Consider the following 20,256-nt stretch of genomic DNA (forward strand, 5'->3'; position numbering starts at 1 on the left):
CAGAGCCCACTGTTTGTTCGCTCAGGGCCCACTGTTTGTTCGCTCAGGGCCCACTGTTTGTTCGCTCAGGGCCCACTGTTTGTTCGCTCAGGGCCCACTGTTTGTTCGCTCAGGGCCCACTGTTTGTTCGCTCAGAGCCCACTGTTTGTTCGCTCAGGGCCCACTGTTTGTTCGCTCAGGGCCCACTGTTTGTTCGCTCAGGGCCCACTGTTTGTTCGCTCAGGGCCCACTGTTTGTTCGCTCAGGGCCCACTGTTCACTCAGGGCCCACTGTTCGTCATCACTGTACTTCGATTGAATCAGGAGTTGCCAGCTTCTTGCGTCATCTAACGCGCCATTAGACGGTGACGTGTTGTCTGTGCGCCGGCTGTAGACAGACATGGCGGCGGTGGACGGTCGAGGTAAAGTGCAGCTTGTGGACCTGTGTGTTCGGGGCCGATTTTAAGGAATAAGACGGGAATCCTTCGCCCGGGGACAGAGGGATCCCTTTAACCCGGGGACAGAGGGATCCCTTTAACCCGGGGACAGGAGCCCGTTTATCGGAACGGGATTTGTTTTTTGTCTGGTTAATGATGAACTGTTGTTTTACAGCATTTTAAAGGAGAATCTTTTCACATTAGTTTGTCATTTACAGAGTTTGATCTTTGTTTAATTTTCCGACACTGTTTCACTGGTCGCCGCTTTTTAAGGAGCCATAGTTTGTATTTTCAAATGAGCCCAGAAGACACTTCACATTTTGAAATTTATCCCCTGTCTCCCCTCAGGTCTTCTCTGAATTCATCTTGTCCGAGAGACCCACCAAATTGCTCACCACCCAGCTTCGCTCTTTGGCCCCCATGTTAGTTGATAATGTTAACGGTTCCCTCTCCTTAACTACTGTCCCCTTTCCTTACAAATCTGCCGACATCACCCCCTCCTCAAAAAAACACCCACCCAGGACCCCTCTCACCTTGAAAACTATCGCCCCATCTACAACCTCCCTTTGCTCTCCAAAGCCCTGGAACGTGTTGTTGCCTCCCAAACCCGTGCCCATGTCTGCTGCAACTCCATGTTTGAACCTCTCCAAACATGTTTCTGCCCCTGCCACAGCACAGAAATGGTATTTATCCAAGTCACAAATGACATCCTATGTAACTGTGATTGTGGTAAACTATCCCTCCTCGTCCTTTGCGACCTGTCTGCAGCCTTTGAGCAAACCATCCTCCTCCAACACCTCTCCTCCGTAGTCCAGTTGGGTGGAATTGCCCTCGCCTGATTCCGCTCTTATCTATCCAGTCGTAGCTCCAACAAGAGAGTGTCTAACCACCTCCCCTTGACATTCAATGGCATTACCATCGCTGAATCCCCCTCCATCAACATCCTGGGGGTCACCATTGACCAGAAACTTATCTGGACCAGCCATATAAATACTGTGGCTACAAGAGCAGGTCAGAGGCTGGGTGTTTTGCGGTGAGTAACTCACCTCCTGACTCCCCAAAGCCTTTCCATCTTCTACAAGGCACAAGTCGAGAGTATGATGAAATACTCTCCACTTGTCTGGATGAGTGCAGCTCCAACAACACTCAAGAAGCTTGACACGATCCAGGACAAAGCAGCCGGCTTAATTGGCACCCCATCCACCACCCTAAACATTCACTCCCTTCACCACCGGCGCACTGTGGCTGCATTGTGCACCATCCACAGGATGCACTGCAGCAACTCGCCTAGGCTTCTACGATAGCACCTCCCAAACCCGTGACCTCTATCACCTAGAAGGACAACGGCAGCAGGCATATGGGAACAACACCACCCCCACGTTCCCCTCCAAGTCACACACCATCCCGACTTGGAAGTATATTGCCGTTCCTTCATTGTCGCTGGGTCAAAATCCTGGAACTCCCTTCCTATCAGCCCTTTGGGAGAACCTTCACCACACGGACTGCAGCGGTTCAAGAAGGCGGCTCACCACCACCTTCTCAAGGGCAATTAGGGATGGGCAATAAATGCTGCCCTTGCCAGCGACGCCCACATCCCATGAAGGAATAAAAAAAAACGTTAGCGAATCACCTGAAATGGCTTCTCTTCCTGCTCCTGCACGTTACCTCTGGAGTCTCCCAAGGATCTTTCCTTGGTCCCCACCTATTCTCATCTACATGCTGCCCCTCTGCAACATCATCCAAAACACCGCAGGTTCCACGTGTACGTTGACTACACCCAGCTCTATCTCACCACCACCACCTCTCTCGACCTCTCCACTGCGTCTGATTTGTCATGCAGTTTGTCCGACATTCAGTGTTGGATGAGCAGAAATTTCCTTCAATTAAATATTGGGAAGACCGAAGCCATTGTCTTCAGTGCTCATCACAAAATCTGTTCCCTAGACACCGATTCTCCCCCTCTCCCTGGCCACTGTCTGAGGCTGAACCAGACCATTCACACCCTTGGCGTCCTATTTGACCCCGAGCTGAGCTTCCGAACGCATATCCTCTCCATCACCCAGACATCCTACTTCCACCTCAGTAACGTCGCCTCAACTCATCTGCTGCTGAAACTCTCATCCATGCCTTTGTTACCTCTAGACTCGACTATTCCAATGCTGTCCTGGCCAGCTTCCCACCTTGCACCCTCCATAAACTTGAGCTCCTCCAAAACTCGGCTGTCCGTATCCTGACTTGCACCAAGTCCCGTTCACCCATCACCCCTGTGCTCGCTGACCTACATTGGTTCCGCATCAATTTTGAAATTCTCATCCTTGTTTTCAAATCATTCCATGGCCTCGCCCCTCCCTATGTCTGTAACCTGCTCTAGCCCTACAGTCCTCCAAGGTCTCTGCGCACCTCCAATTATGACCTCTTGCGCTTCCCCGATTTTCTTCGCTCCTCCATTGGTAGCCTTTAGCTGCCTAGGCCCTAAGCTCTGAAACTCCCCCCCCCCAAACCTCTCCGCCTCTCTGTCCTCCTTTAAGACGTTTCTTGAACCAGCTTTGACTAAGCTTTTGTATATCTGTCCTAATATCATCTTATGTGGCTTGGTGTCCAATTTTGTTTGATTGTCCTTTGAAGCGCCTTGGGATGTTTTACTATGTTAAAGGCACTATATATACGTGCAAGTTGTTGTTCTATTCATAACCATTTTAACAGCAATAACTGTTCAAGTGCATAATAGAAATACAATTCCCACGCAGTCAGGCTTGACAACGTGGACCATTTTCGTCAATGACCATGATGCAAACACATCAGAAAAAAGATTGCACATTAATGTGTTAGGGTAGCATTGTAGGGTTACATCTAAGAATAGCAACTTTCATTTTTATAGTGCCTTCACTGTGGAAAAATGTTCCAAGGCACTTCACAGAGATACAATCAGAAATATATAGACAGTGAGCTTAAAGCATGAGATATTGAGAGGGTGAGCAAAAGCTTGGCCAAAAGTGGGTCTGGGTATGGATTAGAGTGACATCCCTTTATCACTGGGCCCTGGATTTCAATGCAGCCCAGATTGGTAGAGTAATGCCCTGTGTAATGTTTAAATGAGCTGGGAACACTTGATAACAAAATTGTAGATGAGGATTTTGAATTCATTGTGTTGAACTGAGGAACCAATGGAAGTTAGTGAGTACAGAAGTAATGGGACCAATGTGGGTGGCTCAGTTTGTGATTTGTTGGAGTGTATGTAAGGTGAAGTTGGTAAGGCTGGCATTGAAGAGCTCAAGCCTGGAGCTCCCAGGTTGTCTACAGCTCGTCTCCTATCCCACACCAAGTCCCGCTCGCCGATCATCCCTGTCCTTGCTGGCCTACAATGGCTCCTTATCCTTCAATGCGACTCCATTCTCTTAGGGAAAAGGGAAATGCCCATCATCGACAGCTGTGTCATTGATCATCTAGGTCCCGCTTTCTGGAGTTACCCCCATAAACCTCTGCCTCTCCACCTCCCTCTCCTATTAGGCCTCCTTGAAATCCATCTCTTTTGGCTTAGTGCCTGTTTTCCTCATCCTTCTGTGACATGCCTTGGGACAATTTCCTACATTAAAGGCATTACATAAATACAAGTTTTGTTGTGATGAAGGCATGGGTTAGGGTTTCAGTGGTAGTGGGGGAGATGTGAAGGTGGAGGCAGGCGATGTGTGGAGGTGGAAATAGGTGTTGTTACTGGATAGTATGTGGGATTTGAAGCTTAGCTTTTTAAAATTCATTTTGTGGAATATGGACATCGCTGGCAAGATTGGCATTTATTGCCTATACCTAGTTGCCCTGAGAAGGCGGTTGTGGGCCCTCTTGAATTGCTGCAGTCTGTGTGGTGAAGCTTACTACCACGTGGTGCCTGGGAATGGGGTTGGAATGCTGTAGCCTCAGCACGGGAAGATTCAAATAGTCAGCTTCGGTGAGGAAACAAGTGATAATCGACTAGAAATTAATCTTACAATTTAAAAAAAATGTTTAACGGATCAGTGTTAGAATTGGAATATTAGCACCTTGATCCTTGATTTAGTGTCTGTTTGATTGCACTCTATTAATATTCCTAAATTCCTTTTGAATAGTGTGATTCTACCAGTAGCAGTACAAATTGAGGCATGTTGCTCTTTTAATAGTACTGGTTGTTGTAGGCGCCACAGTTCAGTTTTTATGGAATTTGTCCACAAAATAAGAATCTGTTTTTTAAAAAAAATGTCTACCTACTTTAAAAATGTGAGGATGGATACTTCATTTGGGGAGTGGAATATTTAATTTTGGCACCTATTGATTCAGTTTAAATATATACTGCAGCATCTGCTTATGTGCAGTAATGATTTTACTGCATAAAGCCAGTTTAATTGATGAAAGCGCATGAGCAATCCAGCTTGGATTTTCTTTTGAAAGGGGATAGGTGGAATAACTTAAGTAAATCTGAGCCTTGGACTTGGTGCAGTTTCCTTACCAATGCAGAAATAGAAATGAAGGGTGTGCTGCTTTATATAGTAACTACTAGAAACGTGTACAGGGCCTTTAACTTAGAAAAAGGCACTAGCGGACACCTGGTGCCCCTAGAACGGTAACCAAGCATGCATCATTGCCTTCAGAAGCTAGGAGGGAGGAAGAATTTAATGACTGCTCTTAATACCTAGTTACCTGAACAAGTAAATATAGTTGAAGCTTTCTGACAACTTTTATGTGTGTTTTTCCCCTTCCCTTGTGCCCTGAATGAACTATACCTGAATGATACCGGGCCTAAAGGGTTAAATTATGAGGACAGGTTGCATAGACTAGGTTTGCAATCCCTTCATTATAGAAGATTAAGGGGTGATCTAATTGAGGTGTTTAAAATGATTAAAGGATTTGATAGGGTAGATAGGGAGAAATTATTTGGTGGGAGAGTCCAGAACAAGGGGGCATAACCTTAAAATTAGAGCTAGGCCATTCAGGGAAGATGTCAGAAAGCACTTCTTCACATAGAGTAGTGAAACTCTGGAACTCCCTCTCCCAAAAAGCTGTTGAAAGTAGGTCAATTGAAAATTTCAAAACTGAGATTAATAGATTTTTGTTGGGCAAGGATATTACGCGTTGCGGAACCAAGGCGGGTAGACGGAGTTAAGGTACAGATCAGCTGTGATCTAATTGAATGGTGGAACAGGCTTGAGGGGCTGAATGACCTACCCCTATTCCTATGATCCTATTCTAATTAACATGTTTTTTTTATTGTATCTTTTATTCGCGCGGTTTTATTTCCTCAGATAACCTCCTGGGGATCTCGTGGGTGGACAGTGCTTGGATTCCAATACTAAATCCAGGGAACGTGCTCGACTACTTCTCTGAAAGAAGCAACCCTTTTTATGATCGCACTTGCAACAATGAGGTGGTCAAAATGCAGCGGCTCAGCCTGGAACATTTGCAGTAGGTGTTGGTTGATAATCAGTAAGCACTGAAATGCAGTTCTGTGTAATGCACTGTAATTTTGGAGAAAATGTAACATCTAAATCCATTTTGTGATCGGTATTGGTATTTAAAGTTAGCAGTGCCATTCGTGCTATGCTATGCTATTCGTGCTATATTACCTATGCTTATAGGTAAGCCAGTCAGTCCTATTCGGTCAATATAATAAAAGAAGACATGGCCAGTAATTCTAGGCCATGTGGAACTCTAGGTTAATTTGACTTTAGTTAACCTTTTTTCAAATGCTTGTCTCTTAAATTATGCCAAAGTTGATTTTAGTTTATTAGTATAAAGAAATGATTGGTCCTAATATCAGAAGTTAACTTAAAAAAATTCCTAGATTATTGTGAGCTACATAGCTGTGTTCAGTTATTTTGTTTTTTTGTTTTCTTTTTAAATCCTTTTGCATTTTCTATTTTTCCATTGATCTATTTTTAGCTTTTAACTTTGTTTCTTCTGTATTAGGTACAAATTGATTCTCTCACACCCAGCCTATGCATCCAGTGGCCCATTGGACTTCTATGGAATATACTTACGCTGGCTTTAATTAGGCCCTTGACCTCAGAACATAGCAATTTTTGACTTGTAAAAACATTTTCAAAAATATTGAACACTGCATTAGAGGTCAAAAAACACAGAATTACTTAACTATTTGATGTTTAAAATAAAACAAAACTCAGTGATTTCAGTTTTGCTGCAGAAATGCTGCTACGACGAGAGTTCAATTCAGTGACAGAGCAAGGAGTATTGAACAATGTGTTCAATCATTCAAACACATGCATCATAGGGTCAACTGCTGTATTTGTCAAAACTTTTAAGATAAAAAATGTACTGTAGATTTAAATGGGGTCTGTGGAGCCTGACATTTTTTTAAAGTATGTATTTTAGTATGGTTTTTCTTTTTACAAATACTTTATATAATTACATAGTTCTCACTGACTATTTGCATATTGAAATCACCCCCCCCCTCCCGGCCAAGTTGTCTGTCAGGCTGACGAATTAACATTTCTTGTTTCCCTTTTTGGGTATTATGCTAGGTATTCGTCTCGGGTTCAATGTCATTAACCACTCCCATAAATGGATCATACAGCCCCTACGATCTGGAGTGTGCCCTCACCTGCCAAATATCTGGGTAAGCAATAGCAAGGCCCAGGGATCGAACAGAGAATCCTTGCCACTGTACTCTAGCTTACAGGAATCTACCACATGCTGCCATATGATTCCCTTCATCTTTGGTAGGATGATTGAATAGACACACTATCAGATTGAAGTTCAGGCTGTAAACTACCATAATTTGTTTAACCAAGCACAGGTAAATGAATGGTATTCAGTGCAAAACTGTATATCTTACAGTAATCAACAATTCTGCTTGATATGAGAATCATCAAGACACTTTCGCTAAGCAATCATTTAAAAAAAAATGAAACCTTGAAAATGGATGTTCACTTTTTGTGTGGTGAACTTGTATAGGATGTTTATAATTGAATGAGACATCTAGCTTCATTGATTTGTGCCAGATATTTTGACCTCCTAAATGGGCCTCCATCCATATATAATGGCAGCAGTCAGACCACCCACACCAAGGACTTGCACAACTACTCATGTTTCTGCTTTACCTTGAGGTGCAAGCATTAGCTGAACTTTAATGTAAATTGACTCCCGCTTACAGGAAACAGCTAGCAACAGTTGATCTTATCTCTGTATTTGCACTGTGTCTAATGCTAAAGAATCCATAAAGTAATCTTAATGAGAAAAATACTTCATTTTTATCACATTCTGACAGCAACAAGTGCTCCTAAGTCAGATATTGGGGAGGTGGATACAATTCAGAGTTCACCTTTACTGCTTCAACTGTTAGCTGTGTTGATATCTCAGTCCCAGGAAAGCATCCTCCATTACACAAATGTGTCCCATTCAGTTTTCCACACCAGTGGTCTTAATGGAATTTCTGATTGAGGTTTCTACAAACTAGAAACTGGATTGAGACGGCCCCAGTTTATTTCACTGTCAGCTAGTTAAGGGCGAAAAGTCCCTCAATTATCTAGTTTGGATTTCAACCTGCATACCCTGCCGTAGACCAATCCCTGTTCTATCTAGTCTGCACATCATAAGTACTAAAGTTGTGAAAATATTCAGGTACATGATATTGTATTCTATTAATTTACAATAAGTATTTGGTATTGACTTGTGTGTAATCTTAAAAGTTTTGTTTTGCACCCAGTTTTATAAATAGCATTATAATGTGTTCTGGTCCTGTCCATACACTGTTTCCTGATTTGGACAAAAGTGTTTGGAATTAATCCATTGTTGCCAAAGGTTTTGACCAGTATAAAGAGTTTGTATAATGAGCGTGTAATTTACATCAGTCCACTCAGTGGAACCTTTTATAGATAAGACATTTGAATATAATTGCAGCCCTAAAGAATGTCCATTCATCAGTCATTGAAAAATCTGCAGTGTTTGTGGTTACTTGAACAAAAATTGTGTAATCCTGTTATTTTTCCTCCATCGACCTGACCCTTGCTTGCCTTTGATCCCAACCAATATGATAGTGAGCCCTTTTGCTGTGTGCTTGTGATTGTATTATGGTATGGTCTTGGGGATTTAAAATATGGGGGATAAATTGTACACACCAGTTTTACAAACCTACAGTGATAGATAACCAAAGAGACGTTTAATTTGCTACCACAGTTGAGTGTGTATAAAGCTGTGTGATAATTTAGACCTCTGTACTGAGTGAGAATTGAAATTGATGGTGATGAGATAACCCGGTGAAAGGGTAATTTTAAACACTTGGTTTTTTTTGTTTCTGGTGCAGCAATATGACTGGTTTGGAATACATTCTACTACATGCTCAGGAACCCATACTGTATATTATTCGAAAGCAGCATAGGTACTCTCCAACACAAGGTACGAAGTTTCTGTATCACTGAAGCTGGTTGTCGTAACTTACCAATTGAAGTTTGCCGTAAGAGCGGTTTTACAATGCTCCATTGGTGTACTGGATGTAGTACATGTTTAGAACATTGTTGTGTATATGTAGAATTTCAATAAGGATCAATTCCAAACTTCTTTGTCCACATGACTGTTGGAGCACCCAAAGTGGTTTGCTTTCACGTGCTGTAAGGAACGAGCTGTACTTGTTTATTTTGTATAATTGAACAAAATAGTCTGAAAATAAAAAGCGCTGCAGCAAAGATATATATTTGTTTTTTGAAGTTAACTGATTAAAAAATGAAGATAGGACAATTCAGTCAGAAGTGGCTGGAGAATTGGCTAATATTTGACTTTTCTACAGAACAGCTGAAGCAATAAAGTAGTGGTTGCAGCAGCTGCACCACCTTCACCACCTTCCACACCTTCCACCAATGATTTGTTCAGTGCTACTGCTCTTGAATGTGTTCTGCTTAGTTTTGTCAGTTATTTAATAGTTGTGCCTTGTAAATTAGCCCTAGCTTCTTGTATATTACTGAACTGCCACTGTTTAGGGAGAAATAGTTGCCCAAAATCTAATCAAAAATGGCTCAGCATCCAAGAACTAGAAAGTTGAAAATTCTTAGCCACTCCTAAGTTGCCAAAAATTCATCCACTATCTGAATACTTCAGCAGTTCCTAGTTATGAAGAAGGCGGTGGCTTAAAAAATTGTCCCACTGCAAGGTAACCATCACCTGTTACTGCAGGATGCTCTTTAATTCGTTAGCCGTGACTCAGTGGTAGTACTCTCACCTAAGTCAGAAGGTCATTAGGTTCAAGTCCCACTCCAGAGACTTGAGCACAAAATCTAGGCTGACACTTCAGTGCAGTACTGAGGGAGTGCTTCACTGATGGTGCAGTCTTTCGGATGAGACGTAAAACCGAGGCTCCATCTGCCCCCTCAGGTGGACGTAAAAGATCCCATTGCACTATTTCGAAGAGGAGCAGGGGAGTTCTCCCCGGGAACCTGGCCAATATTTATCCCTCAACCAACATCACTAAAACAGATGATCTGATCGTTTATTTCATTGCTGTTTGTGGGAGCTTGCTGTATGCAAATTGGTTGCTGCGTTTCTTGCATTACAACAGTGACTACCTGTTGTGATGGTGTTCAGGTGGATGTTGAAGATCCCATGATACTATTTGAAGAACATTTAGTTCTCTGGTGTCCTGGTCACCATTCTTCCCTCCAACAATAGCAAAAATGCTTATTTATTTCATTGCTGCTTTGGGAGTTCTTGTTTTGTGCAGAATGGCTCCCGTGTTTGCCTACTTAAGTCACTGCACCTGAATTGTAGGTGAGGTGCTCTGAGATGTTTGTGAGAGACGTGATAATGCACCATATAAATGCAAGTCTGTCTCTCTTGTCTTTTTGGCTCAGATGCTGAGTAGCTCAGGGAGAAAATAGATTCACAAAAAACATTTAAGATTGCAATTCCACTGGTGCTGCTATGGTTCCCGAACCACTTCACTGAAGGCCAATTCCATGTGCACAACTTTCATTATGCAAGATCACCTTCGCTGAAGTGATGTGATATGGAGCGGCATCTCTTGGATGCCCAGATTCATTTGCTACAATGAAAATGATTGTGGCTTAATTAGGATTAAAAACCTTGTGCAAACATTATTTATCTTTTATTCCATGAAAAAAAATCTGCTCCCTGTGTATAATTTTAGATTCATTCTTTGTGATAAATTTTATTTATTTTTTTTCCCTTTCTAGTTACTCCTTTGGCTGACTACTATATCATTGCTGGAGTGGTGTATCAGGCTCCTGATTTGGGTTCAGTAATAAACTCTAGAATGGTGGGTGACACTGCTTCAAATTACTTTTCATTACTAGATATGATGTCTCAATTAAAAATGATTTATTTTGAGTGCTGAGTTATGTGTTGCGAATGTTGATGAGGTTGCCTAGATCACTTGAACTGGGGATTTAGGCCAATTTATTTTGCTTGCAGTGCAAATTAGCATTTGTGTACTTGGCCTTATCCACCAGAGAAAAACAGCAGTGCACCTCTTCTCTCCCCCTGCAGCTACATTACACATAAGTGGTGTAACAGCGATAATCGTATTGTGTGATGTCACACTTCCTGTCACTCCCCATTTATATTTCAATGTGAACATAGAATGGTTACAGCACAGATGGAGGCCCGTCGAGCCCGTGCCAGCTCTCTGCAAGAGCAACATTGTCAGTAAATCTTCAAAAACAAATCAAAAGTTGCTTTCATGAGTCTTTCAAACCCACTACTGACAATGTGATGGATCTGCACAGACTGCGTGCAGCTGCCACGTTCCTCCTCTGCTATGCATGATTGTTTTCCATTTTAACAGATGTTTTTGCAACTTAAATGTGTAATTACTTGTCTGAGTCCAACACCACGCGGGCCGCAGTGTGATACTGTTTAAACATCCGGCACACTGGATCTAGTGCTCTTGTTTAAAAGTGATATCACACCTATGTGGTATCCTCTGTGTACCCCCTTTCAAGCCAACATTTTTTATTTATCATGAAAAGTACAGTGCACTGTTGGAGATGTAGCAACGGTTCTGTTGTTTTTATTTTGTTCCTAAAATAGCTGACAGCAGTGCATGCTGTTCAATCTGCATTTGATGAAGCCATGTCTTACTGCCGATACCATCCCTCCAAAGGATACTGGTGGCATTTCAAGGATCAAGAGGAGAGGGGTAAGTTGTAACAGTGATACCAGGAAGCTTGCTATACTTCTAAAGCTGACAGCTTTCAGAAATTGTAAACAATTTTACAACACCAAGTTATAGTCCAACGATTTTATTTTTAATCCCACAAGCTTTCGGGGGCTTTCCCCTTCCTCCCACACTGCCTGAGGAAGGGGAAAGCCCCCGAAAGCTTGTGGGATTAAAAATAAAATTGTTGGACTATAACTTGGTGTTGTAAAATTGTTTACAATTGTTAACCCCAGTCCATCACCGGCATCTCCACATCATAGCTTTCAGAAAGTGTTAGTAGTGTGCCACCTACTGGTGGAAAAACATAACCAGGCATGTGGCACTTACTGTCCTTAATCAATACTTGGTCCTTGTTTTTAAGCAAGCCTTTTTCATATACTACAGAATTTAGAGATGTGAGAGAGAGGATGCCCTGGAGGGGTCAAGGACAGAATCTATTTGGTTAGAGTTAAGAAACAATAGAGGTGCCATTACACTACTGGGTGTATTCTATAGGCCACCTACTAGTGGGAAGGATATAGAGGAGCAAATTTGCAGGGAAATTACAGAGATGTGCAAGAGCCATAGAATAGTGATAATGGGGGACTTCAACTATCCTAATATAGACTGTGGGATAGTAATAGTGAAAGGGGCAAAGAAGGGCAGGAATTTTTGAAGTGTGTTCAGGAGAACTTTCTTGACCAGTACGTTTCCGGCCCAATGAGGAAGGAGATATTGCTGGATCTGGTTCTGGGGAATGAGGTGGGTCAAGTGGACAAGTGTCAGTTTAGGGAACAGCGATCACAGTATCGTAAGATTTAGATTAACTATGGAAAAGGACAAAGGCGGGTAAAAATACTCAATTGGAGGAGGGCCAATTTCAGTGGGTTGAGAACGGATCTGGCCCGGGTAAATTGGAATCAAAGATTGGCAGGCAAAACTGTAATTGAACAGTGGGCGGCCTTTAAAGAGGAGATGGTTCGGGTACAGTCTAGGTACATTCCCATGAGGGAGAAAGGCAGGGCAACTAAAGCCAGAGCTCCCTGGATGACAAAAGAGATGGAGAGTAAGATGAAGCAGAAAAAAGGGGCGTATGACACGTTAGGTTGATAATACAAGTGAGAACCAGGCTGAATATAGAAAGTTCAGAGGGGATGTGAGAAAGGAAATAAGAGGGGCAAAGAGAGAGTATGAGAATAGACTGGCAGCAAAAATAAAGGGGAATCTGAAAGTCTTGTATAGGCATGTAAATAGTAAACGGGTAGAAAGAGGAGGGGTGGGAACGATTAGGGATCAAAAAAGAAATCTACTCTTGGAGGCAGAGGGCATGGCTGAGATACTGAATGAGTACTTTGCAACTGTCTTTACCAAGGAAGAAGATGCTGCCAAAGTCACAGTAAAAGAGGAGGTAGTTGAGATACTGGATAGGCTAAAAATTGATAAAGATGAGGTACTAGAAAGGCTAGCTTAACTTAAAGTAAGTAAGTCATCTGGTCCACCTGGTTGGGATGCATCCTAGGTTGCTGAGGGAAGTCGGGTGAAAATTGCAGAGGTGCTGGCCATAATCTTCCAATCCTCCTTCGATACAGGAGTGGTGCCAGAGGACTGGAGAATTGCAAAAAAGGGTGTAAGAATAAACCTAGTAACTACAGGCCAGTCAGTTTAACCTTGGTAGTGGGGAAAATTTTAGAAACGATAATCCGGGACAAAATTAAGTCACTTAGACAATTGTGGATTAATTAAGTAAAGCCAGCATGGATTTGTTAAAGGCAAATCATGTTTAACTAACTTGATTGTGTTTTTTGATGAGGTAACAGAGAGGGTTGATGTGGTGTATATGGATTTTTAAAAGGCATTTGATAAACTGCCGCACAATAGGCTTGTCAGCAAACTTGAAGCTCATGGAATAAAAGGGGCAGTGGCAGCATGGATACAAAATTGGCTGAGTAACGGGAAACAGAGAGTAGTGGTGAATGGTTATTTTTTGGACTGGAGGGAAGTATACAGTGGTGTTCCCCAGGGGTCGGTACTAGGACCACTGTTTTTCTTGATATATATTAATGACGTGGACTTCGGTGTACAGGGCTCAATTTCAAAAGTTGCAGATGACGCAAAACTTGGAAGGTTGGTGAACAGTAAGGAGGATAGTGATAGACTTCAAGAGGACATAGACAGGCTGGTGGAGTGGGTGGACACATGGCAGATGAAATTTAACGCAGAAAAGTGTGAAGCGATGCATTTTGGTAGGAAGAACGAGGAGAGGTAATATAAGCTAAAGGTTACAATTCTAAAAGGGGTGCAGGAACAGAGAGATTTGGGGGTATATTTGCACAAATCGTTGAAAGTGGCAGGGCAGGTTGAGAAAGCGGTTAAAAAAGCATATGGGATCCTGGGCTTTATAAATAGATGTGGAGATGCCGGTGATGGACTGGGGTTGACAATTGTAAACAATTTTACAACACCAAGTTATAGTCCAGCAATTTTATTTTAAATTCACAAGCTTTCGGAGGCTTCCTCCTTCGTCAGGTGCTTGTGAATTTAAAATAAAATTGCTGGACTATAACTTGGTGTTGTAAAATTGTTTACAATTTATAAATAGAGGCATAGAGTACAACAGCAAGAAGGTTATGATGAACCTTTATAAAACACTGGTTCAGCCACAACTGGAGTATTGTGTCCAGTTCTGGGCACTTCACTTTAGGAAGGATGTGAAGGCCTTAGAGAGGGTGCAGAAAAGATTTACTAGAATGATTCCAGTGTTGAGGGACATCAATTACATGGATAGACTGGAGAAACTGGGGTTGTTCTCCTTAGAGCAGAGAAAGTTGAGAGGAGATTTGATAGAGCTTTTCTAAATCATGAAGGGTCAAGACAGAGTAGATAGAGAGAAACTGGTCCCATTGGCGGAAGGGTCAAGAACCAGAGGACATCAATTTAAATTGATTGGCAAAAGAATCAAAGGCGACATGAGGAAAAACTTTTTTACACAGCGAGTGGTTATGACATGGAATGCACTGCCCGAGGGGATGGTGGAGGCAGATTCATTTGTGGCTTTCAAAAGGGAATTAGATAAGTACTTGAAGGGAAAAAAAATTGCAGGGCTATGGGGATAGGGTGGGGGAGTGGGGCCAGCTGGATTGCTCCTGCAGAGAGCTGGCACGGACTTGATGGGCTGAATGGCCTCCTTCCATGCTGTAACCTTTCTATGAGTGTATTCATAAACCAGGTAGGATATCAAAAATGAACTGAGGCCCCTTCCTCATAATGGCATACTGGGTAAATGTATCACCTAGTGTGAACCATCCAGGGCAACAATGCCCCTACTGAAACCCTGCTCTCTGCTGAGCTGACTGATTCTGGCCAGATTGGTGGTGAAGTTGCTGCAATTGGTGTCCACATCCCGGAGTAAAGGGTTCGTATTGGGCAATGGGGGCGAAATTGACCAGGGTTTCCGCTGTGATCAATTTCTGTTGACTTCTGCAATTCTTGGCTTGCTTGTGATGACTCCTACAGTTGAATAGCTTGGTAGCTGCCACTGTCCAGGCATGGGTATGAATATTGTCCACTTAGACAAGTGCCGGGGAGATTCTGTTGCACATGTTTGGATTGTGGCCTATAGGAAAAAGAGGGGTAAGGAGATAAATTAGGGGAAAAACTGAAGAGGGAAGTGGGTTGTCGGACTTAAAACTTCTGCACGAACAGATAACATGTTGCTGCTTTTGAAATGGAACATTTATCGTCCGTGCTAATGTACCCCCTTTTTAAAATATGCTGAAAATTAGAGATTGCATTCAATTCAGTGTCTGACCTCTAGCTACCAATATGAACACTTGGAGTTCTATGCACTGAATCAGTTTCTTGTGTAAAGTAAATGAACTGTGGTAGATTTGATACTGGCATAAGCAGCAGCTTCTTCCCACTATTTATATGTGCACATATACACCACGAGTACCCAGAGAGCCAGCAATATAAACTGGACCCGCCTCACCCACACCTTGCATGGAGGCTGATTTGCGTAGGTAGTGTAGTGATTATGTTAAGGGACTAGTAATCCAGAGAACGAGAGTTCAAATCCCACCGTGGCAGTTTGAGAATATGAATTCAAGTTTTTAAAAAAACGATCTGGAAAATATCAGTAAAAGTGACCATGAAGTTGCCGGATTTTCATAAAAACCCATCTGCTTCACTAATGTCTTTTAGGGAAGGAAACCTGCCGTCCTTACCCAGTCTGGCCTATAGGTGACTCTAGTCTGACACCAACGTGGTTGACTCGTAACTGCCCTCTGAGGTGGCCTCGCAAACCACTCTGTTGTATCAAACCGCTACAAAGAATAAAAGAATCCTGGAACTCCTTACCTAACAACATTGTGGGAGTACCTTCACCACATGGACTGCAGTGGTTCAAGAAGGCGGCCCACCACCACCTTCTCAGGGTAACTAGGGATGGGCGATAAATGCCGGCCTTGCCAGTGATGCCCACATCCCAGGAATGAATTACAAAAAAAAGGTATAAAGCAGATGTTAGAGAGTGGGGAATTGGTTTAATTGCTGTGAATTATATTGTTGCAGCCAGTCAGTGAGCTAGTTTGCATCCTTAAGAATCATGAATTGTAGTCACTGCTTTTATAATGCCATGGAATTGAAAAGAGTAATTTCTAAATACTGCTGAGTAGCTGAACAAGTAGAGCGGCTGTGGGAATCTCTCTCAGATTTTACTTTCTTGGCCCAAATTAGCAGAAAATCCAAACTCTGGAGGAGGGTAATCCTGCAGGAGTTTCCATTGATGGGCAGACAGGAAGCACAGTGGTTTATTTGCTTTTTGAGTGGTTTGCACAATCTAGTTTGATTCTCATGGTGGTGGTTGAGAGGTATCACCTTTCTAAACTAGTAGTCCTATTGAGCGTCTGAACGCTAAGTTATAAAGTGTAGGATCACTGTTTTGTTTCATCTCAATTTATTTTTAATGCCACAGCTGCAAGTTGAGGGAATTGACAACAGGAGTCACAAGAGGAAGTGTAGTAAAGAGTTGGGTGTGTGTTAGGTTTGGTTGGGGACACGGCAGGGTGGGGGGGGGTGGGAGAGGTGTATTTAGGTTGCAGTTATATTGCACAGTTGGTCTGGGACCAGTGGATGCAAAGTGCAGCTGGCAAAACCTGCGCTATTTTGCAGGCTGCCAATGACACAGTACATAGCAGGAGATGGCTCTGTGCATGTCCAGTTCAACTTCCTGGCTGGTAAATTTGGACTGCCTTGGGATCATTTTCACTTCTGGTAAAAATAAAGACGACTGCAGCAGGAGGACCAATGGACTGGCTTTTCACTGGAGTTACTCTCCACAGAGAGCCCGAACCCATGTGATGTGAGACGGGCTCTTTGAGAGGGATCGTGCGCATCTTGGTTTTAGTGCATTCCGAAATTATATTTTCACGCCCAAAACCCTTTGCATCGATGAGAAAATGGCCGTATGACTCCTAATAAATTTAAATGCATATGATTTAAATTTTTGCGCCATTTTCTATCACGAGATTGTGCCAAGAAGGACCTAGTGTGCTCGGCCCAGCTTCTGAAATGCATGAGAACACATTATCGAGTTCATCAATGTACATGAGAACACATTATCGAGTTCATCAATGTACATGAGAACACATTATCGAGTTCATCAATGTACATGAGAACACATTATCGAGTTCATCAATGTACATGAGAACACATTATCGAGTTCATCAATGTACATGAGAACACATTATCGAGTTCATCAATGTACATGAGAACACATTATCGAGTTCATCAATGTACATGAGAACACATTATCGAGTTCATCAATGTACATGAGCAGCAGAGAGGGACTTTCTGGGATCGAGGTATACTCGTGCAATGGTTAAACAATACCTCCAGAAGGGATCGAGTACATTAATTTACATTCCACAAAGCAGTTTGAAAAGGTGACTGACTGATTGTCTTAAAGATAGCTGACATTTTTATTTGTCTTTGTCCCTCTTTCCCCCTTACTCCCACCCCATGCAGATAAAGTAAAACCAAAATCGAAGAAGAAAGAGGAGCCAAGTTCAATATTCCAGCGTCAGAGAGTGGACATGTTGCTTCTGGAGATCCGGCAAAAATTCCAGCCCAAGTACATTCAGGTAGATGGCTGTCTGCAACTCTTGAGTTTTTTAAAAAAGTAATGAAATGATGCAGTACAGAGACAGATGGTAACTGATAGTGCCGTAGTGTTCCTTTAATTCCACAATGTGTAGGGAGAGCAAAAGGTTTGAATCCTACAGAGGCCATAGGGTTCTTTCAGATGGGTTTCACTGAGATAGTCAATAGAATGACTCACCACTGCCCCTCTTTGGGGAGCCCAGGGATTGCACCACCTTCTGAGTCCCATTTTAATACCCTGCACACTCTCTACAACACTTTGCAAGTTAAGATGTAGCTCCGGTTTGACTGTAATGGGATCTGATGAGATTTTATCAGAACCTGCCTTAATTTAAAAAGGGTTTGTCATGAGTCAAAACAGACTGATTGCGGGGGTATCAAAAAAATTTAAAGCAAGTTTCCCCATTCTCTCCATCCCATCCCATTTACATCCACACCATCCTCCTTTGCTGGAAAGATGGCAGTCCAGCCTTTGGCGGGTTTTATTGAATGCTGCTTCTCGGCTGGCTTGGCAGAAGTAGTGGTTGACTGGGTCAGAAAAGAACAGCATGTCATCTTAGTTAGTTTCTACGACCCCTTTCACCGAGTAACTCTAGAAACTGGGCATTCATGCCCCCTGGAGAAGCTGAGAATTGAGAGTTGCTTCTCTGATTTTAAACACTGGCTTCATAGTAAGGAGTTCAGCGCATTACTGTAACTACTGGACAATGCAATGCAAGAACTTTTATTTTCTTTGATCTTGTGCTATGAATGTCTCCAAGTGTTCTTTATATTGACTGTTGGATTTCATTTTCAGCCTAAATCTGGTGACAAACCTGTGCCAGGTAAAGTTTTTTTTTGTGTATCAAGTTAATTCAGGTGGACTTCTAGACAAATATATCGACTATGACCTTTTTTACGTGCATGTTTTTGTTTTCAGTGGAGCAGGTAAAAAAAGAATCGGAACCAACAACCGAAACCATTAAACAGGAGGAAAAAGACTCTACAAAGGCGTCGCAGCAGAGTTCAGCCACCAAGGCTCCTCCTGAGAAACGGATGCGACTCCAGTGAAGAAGTGTTGAATGTCCATTACGTTAGGGTTGAGTCACCAACTAACTCTTGGCTCAGTTCTTGTGGGCCGCTAAACTTTCGGGTTTTATTTTATACGGAGGCGGATATTTTGTGATTTGTTTTTATACTCCAAACATGAAATGAGTACAGTCTCAGAGAAGCTTAACCCTTTCAGTTCTTCAGTCCACTTCCAAATTACATCAGTTCTGGTTGCTTCGGATCTTGATTTTCTGTAGACTTATCCTGCTTTAGTTGTTGTGAAGAGGAATCAGTAAACGATGCAAAACTATCGTTTTAAGGGTTAAAGCTTAGACTGAGTGATGAGACTATTGGTGCTCGGAAAGATACTGAGGAAATGAGCATTGAATAAGAAGTTCCATGCACCTGGCTGGCATTTGCCTGATGAGCACCTTTCTTCAACCGATGGATATCTATAGGCAGCAGAAGTTGGAATAACTTCATTATATACGGACACCCTTCCAGCAATGTTGTCATTCAATAGCCATTTGAAAAGGATGTTTTATACAAGGGCTACAATTTACCAATGTGTATTGATAGCGATAAAGTGTTTTTATTTGTAGCGTAGATCATTCCACCTCTGGAAAAATGACTCACTGCTACTTTCCATCTGACTGAGATTAGTAACTCATTGGGGAACTGTGGGTGTGAATGTGAGTTCTGTCACCATGTGCTTCTTAGCAATGCATTGAGTTGCTTTGTCAAGGTAGATTGTTAAAAATCAAAGAGTCAAAAGCTCCTGACCTGATGATTTACCTGGTAAAGACATCTTTCAGTTCAGTGCTAAGCTAAACTGACCAGAAGTTTCCAGGTTCGAATCCTGGCTTGTACTGTTATTAGTTGGTGTGTTACAATTGGCTTCAGTCCTCCTGGGCTACAGAAGGGAAGATCAGCCAGGGTTCCTGCTCCTGATGACTGTCTCGTGGCTTGTGCTGTATCTTTCATGAGTGCAGAGTGCAAAGTGAGAATGGGATCAATGTGGGCTGTGATATCTTCCACAGTTGAATAGCTTCCGGAATCTCCATGTTTAGGCTCACATATTGGACACTTGGAAGGGGTATTGGGTGGTTGTGAGCACCTGCACAACTTTATCGCAGCAAGAGACAGGACCGTCAGAAGATCGGAGTAGAAAATTTGCCAAAAGCAAAGGTGCTGTACAAATGGCTTCACATCAACTAATGTCAGTCCCACACTCAGCACTGCTTGAAGTTTCTACTGTACATTTTACAATGCAGCTAGCAGTGCAAGCAAGGTGTAGTATTTGTCATTTTACAGATATTTACTGAAAGGGACCTAAAATGGAGTAATGTGGGAATAATTTGACCTTTAAATTTAAGTATGCATTTTTTTTTAATACTGTGATTAAAGATGGGGCTTTCTGGTGCTGGAAATGGAATGTGAGAAGCAACTGCAGTTTTGTGTATCACCGAATAAAGAAGTCTGAAACTGACATGGTGATGTTAAAACATGTATTTTTAAGAGT

The 20,256-nt window shown here is 42.4% G+C and overlaps 1 protein-coding gene across 2 annotated transcripts; it reads left to right on the forward strand.

The window, feature by feature from the left end:
* Positions 1–341: 341 nt before the first annotated feature.
* Positions 342–20,223, forward strand: med6 (mediator complex subunit 6). Of its 2 annotated transcripts, none has more exons than XM_067991277.1 (8): positions 342–400; positions 5,686–5,845; positions 8,703–8,794; positions 10,582–10,664; positions 11,438–11,546; positions 17,571–17,686; positions 18,502–18,529; positions 18,625–20,223. In XM_067991277.1, the coding sequence occupies exons 1-8, from the start codon at positions 379–381 to the stop codon at positions 18,753–18,755; spliced, it is 741 nt and encodes a 246-aa protein (XP_067847378.1). In that variant the 5' UTR covers positions 342–378; the 3' UTR covers positions 18,756–20,223. The 2 variants fall into 2 exon arrangements, with proteins under 2 accessions (XP_067847378.1, XP_067847379.1); XM_067991278.1 differs by lacking the exon at positions 342–400 and adding an exon at positions 6,922–7,016 and having other exon boundaries at positions 5,760–5,845.
* The last annotated feature ends 33 nt before the right edge of the window (positions 20,224–20,256 follow it).

The sequence above is a fragment of the Heptranchias perlo genome, chromosome 10 (assembly GCF_035084215.1).
Source record: "Heptranchias perlo isolate sHepPer1 chromosome 10, sHepPer1.hap1, whole genome shotgun sequence".
NCBI lineage: Eukaryota > Metazoa > Chordata > Chondrichthyes > Hexanchiformes > Hexanchidae > Heptranchias > Heptranchias perlo.

Excerpts from the sequence above, each read along its gene's own strand:
- med6 (XM_067991277.1), top strand. The coding sequence starts at position 379 with ATGGCGGCGGTGGACGGTCGAG. Across the intron at positions 5,846-8,702 it reads CTCAGCCTGGAACATTTGCA|CAATATGACTGGTTTGGAAT; the intron begins GTAGGTGTTGGT and ends TTTCTGGTGCAG. Across the intron at positions 17,687-18,501 it reads TCCAGCCCAAGTACATTCAG|CCTAAATCTGGTGACAAACC; the intron begins GTAGATGGCTGT and ends TTTCATTTTCAG.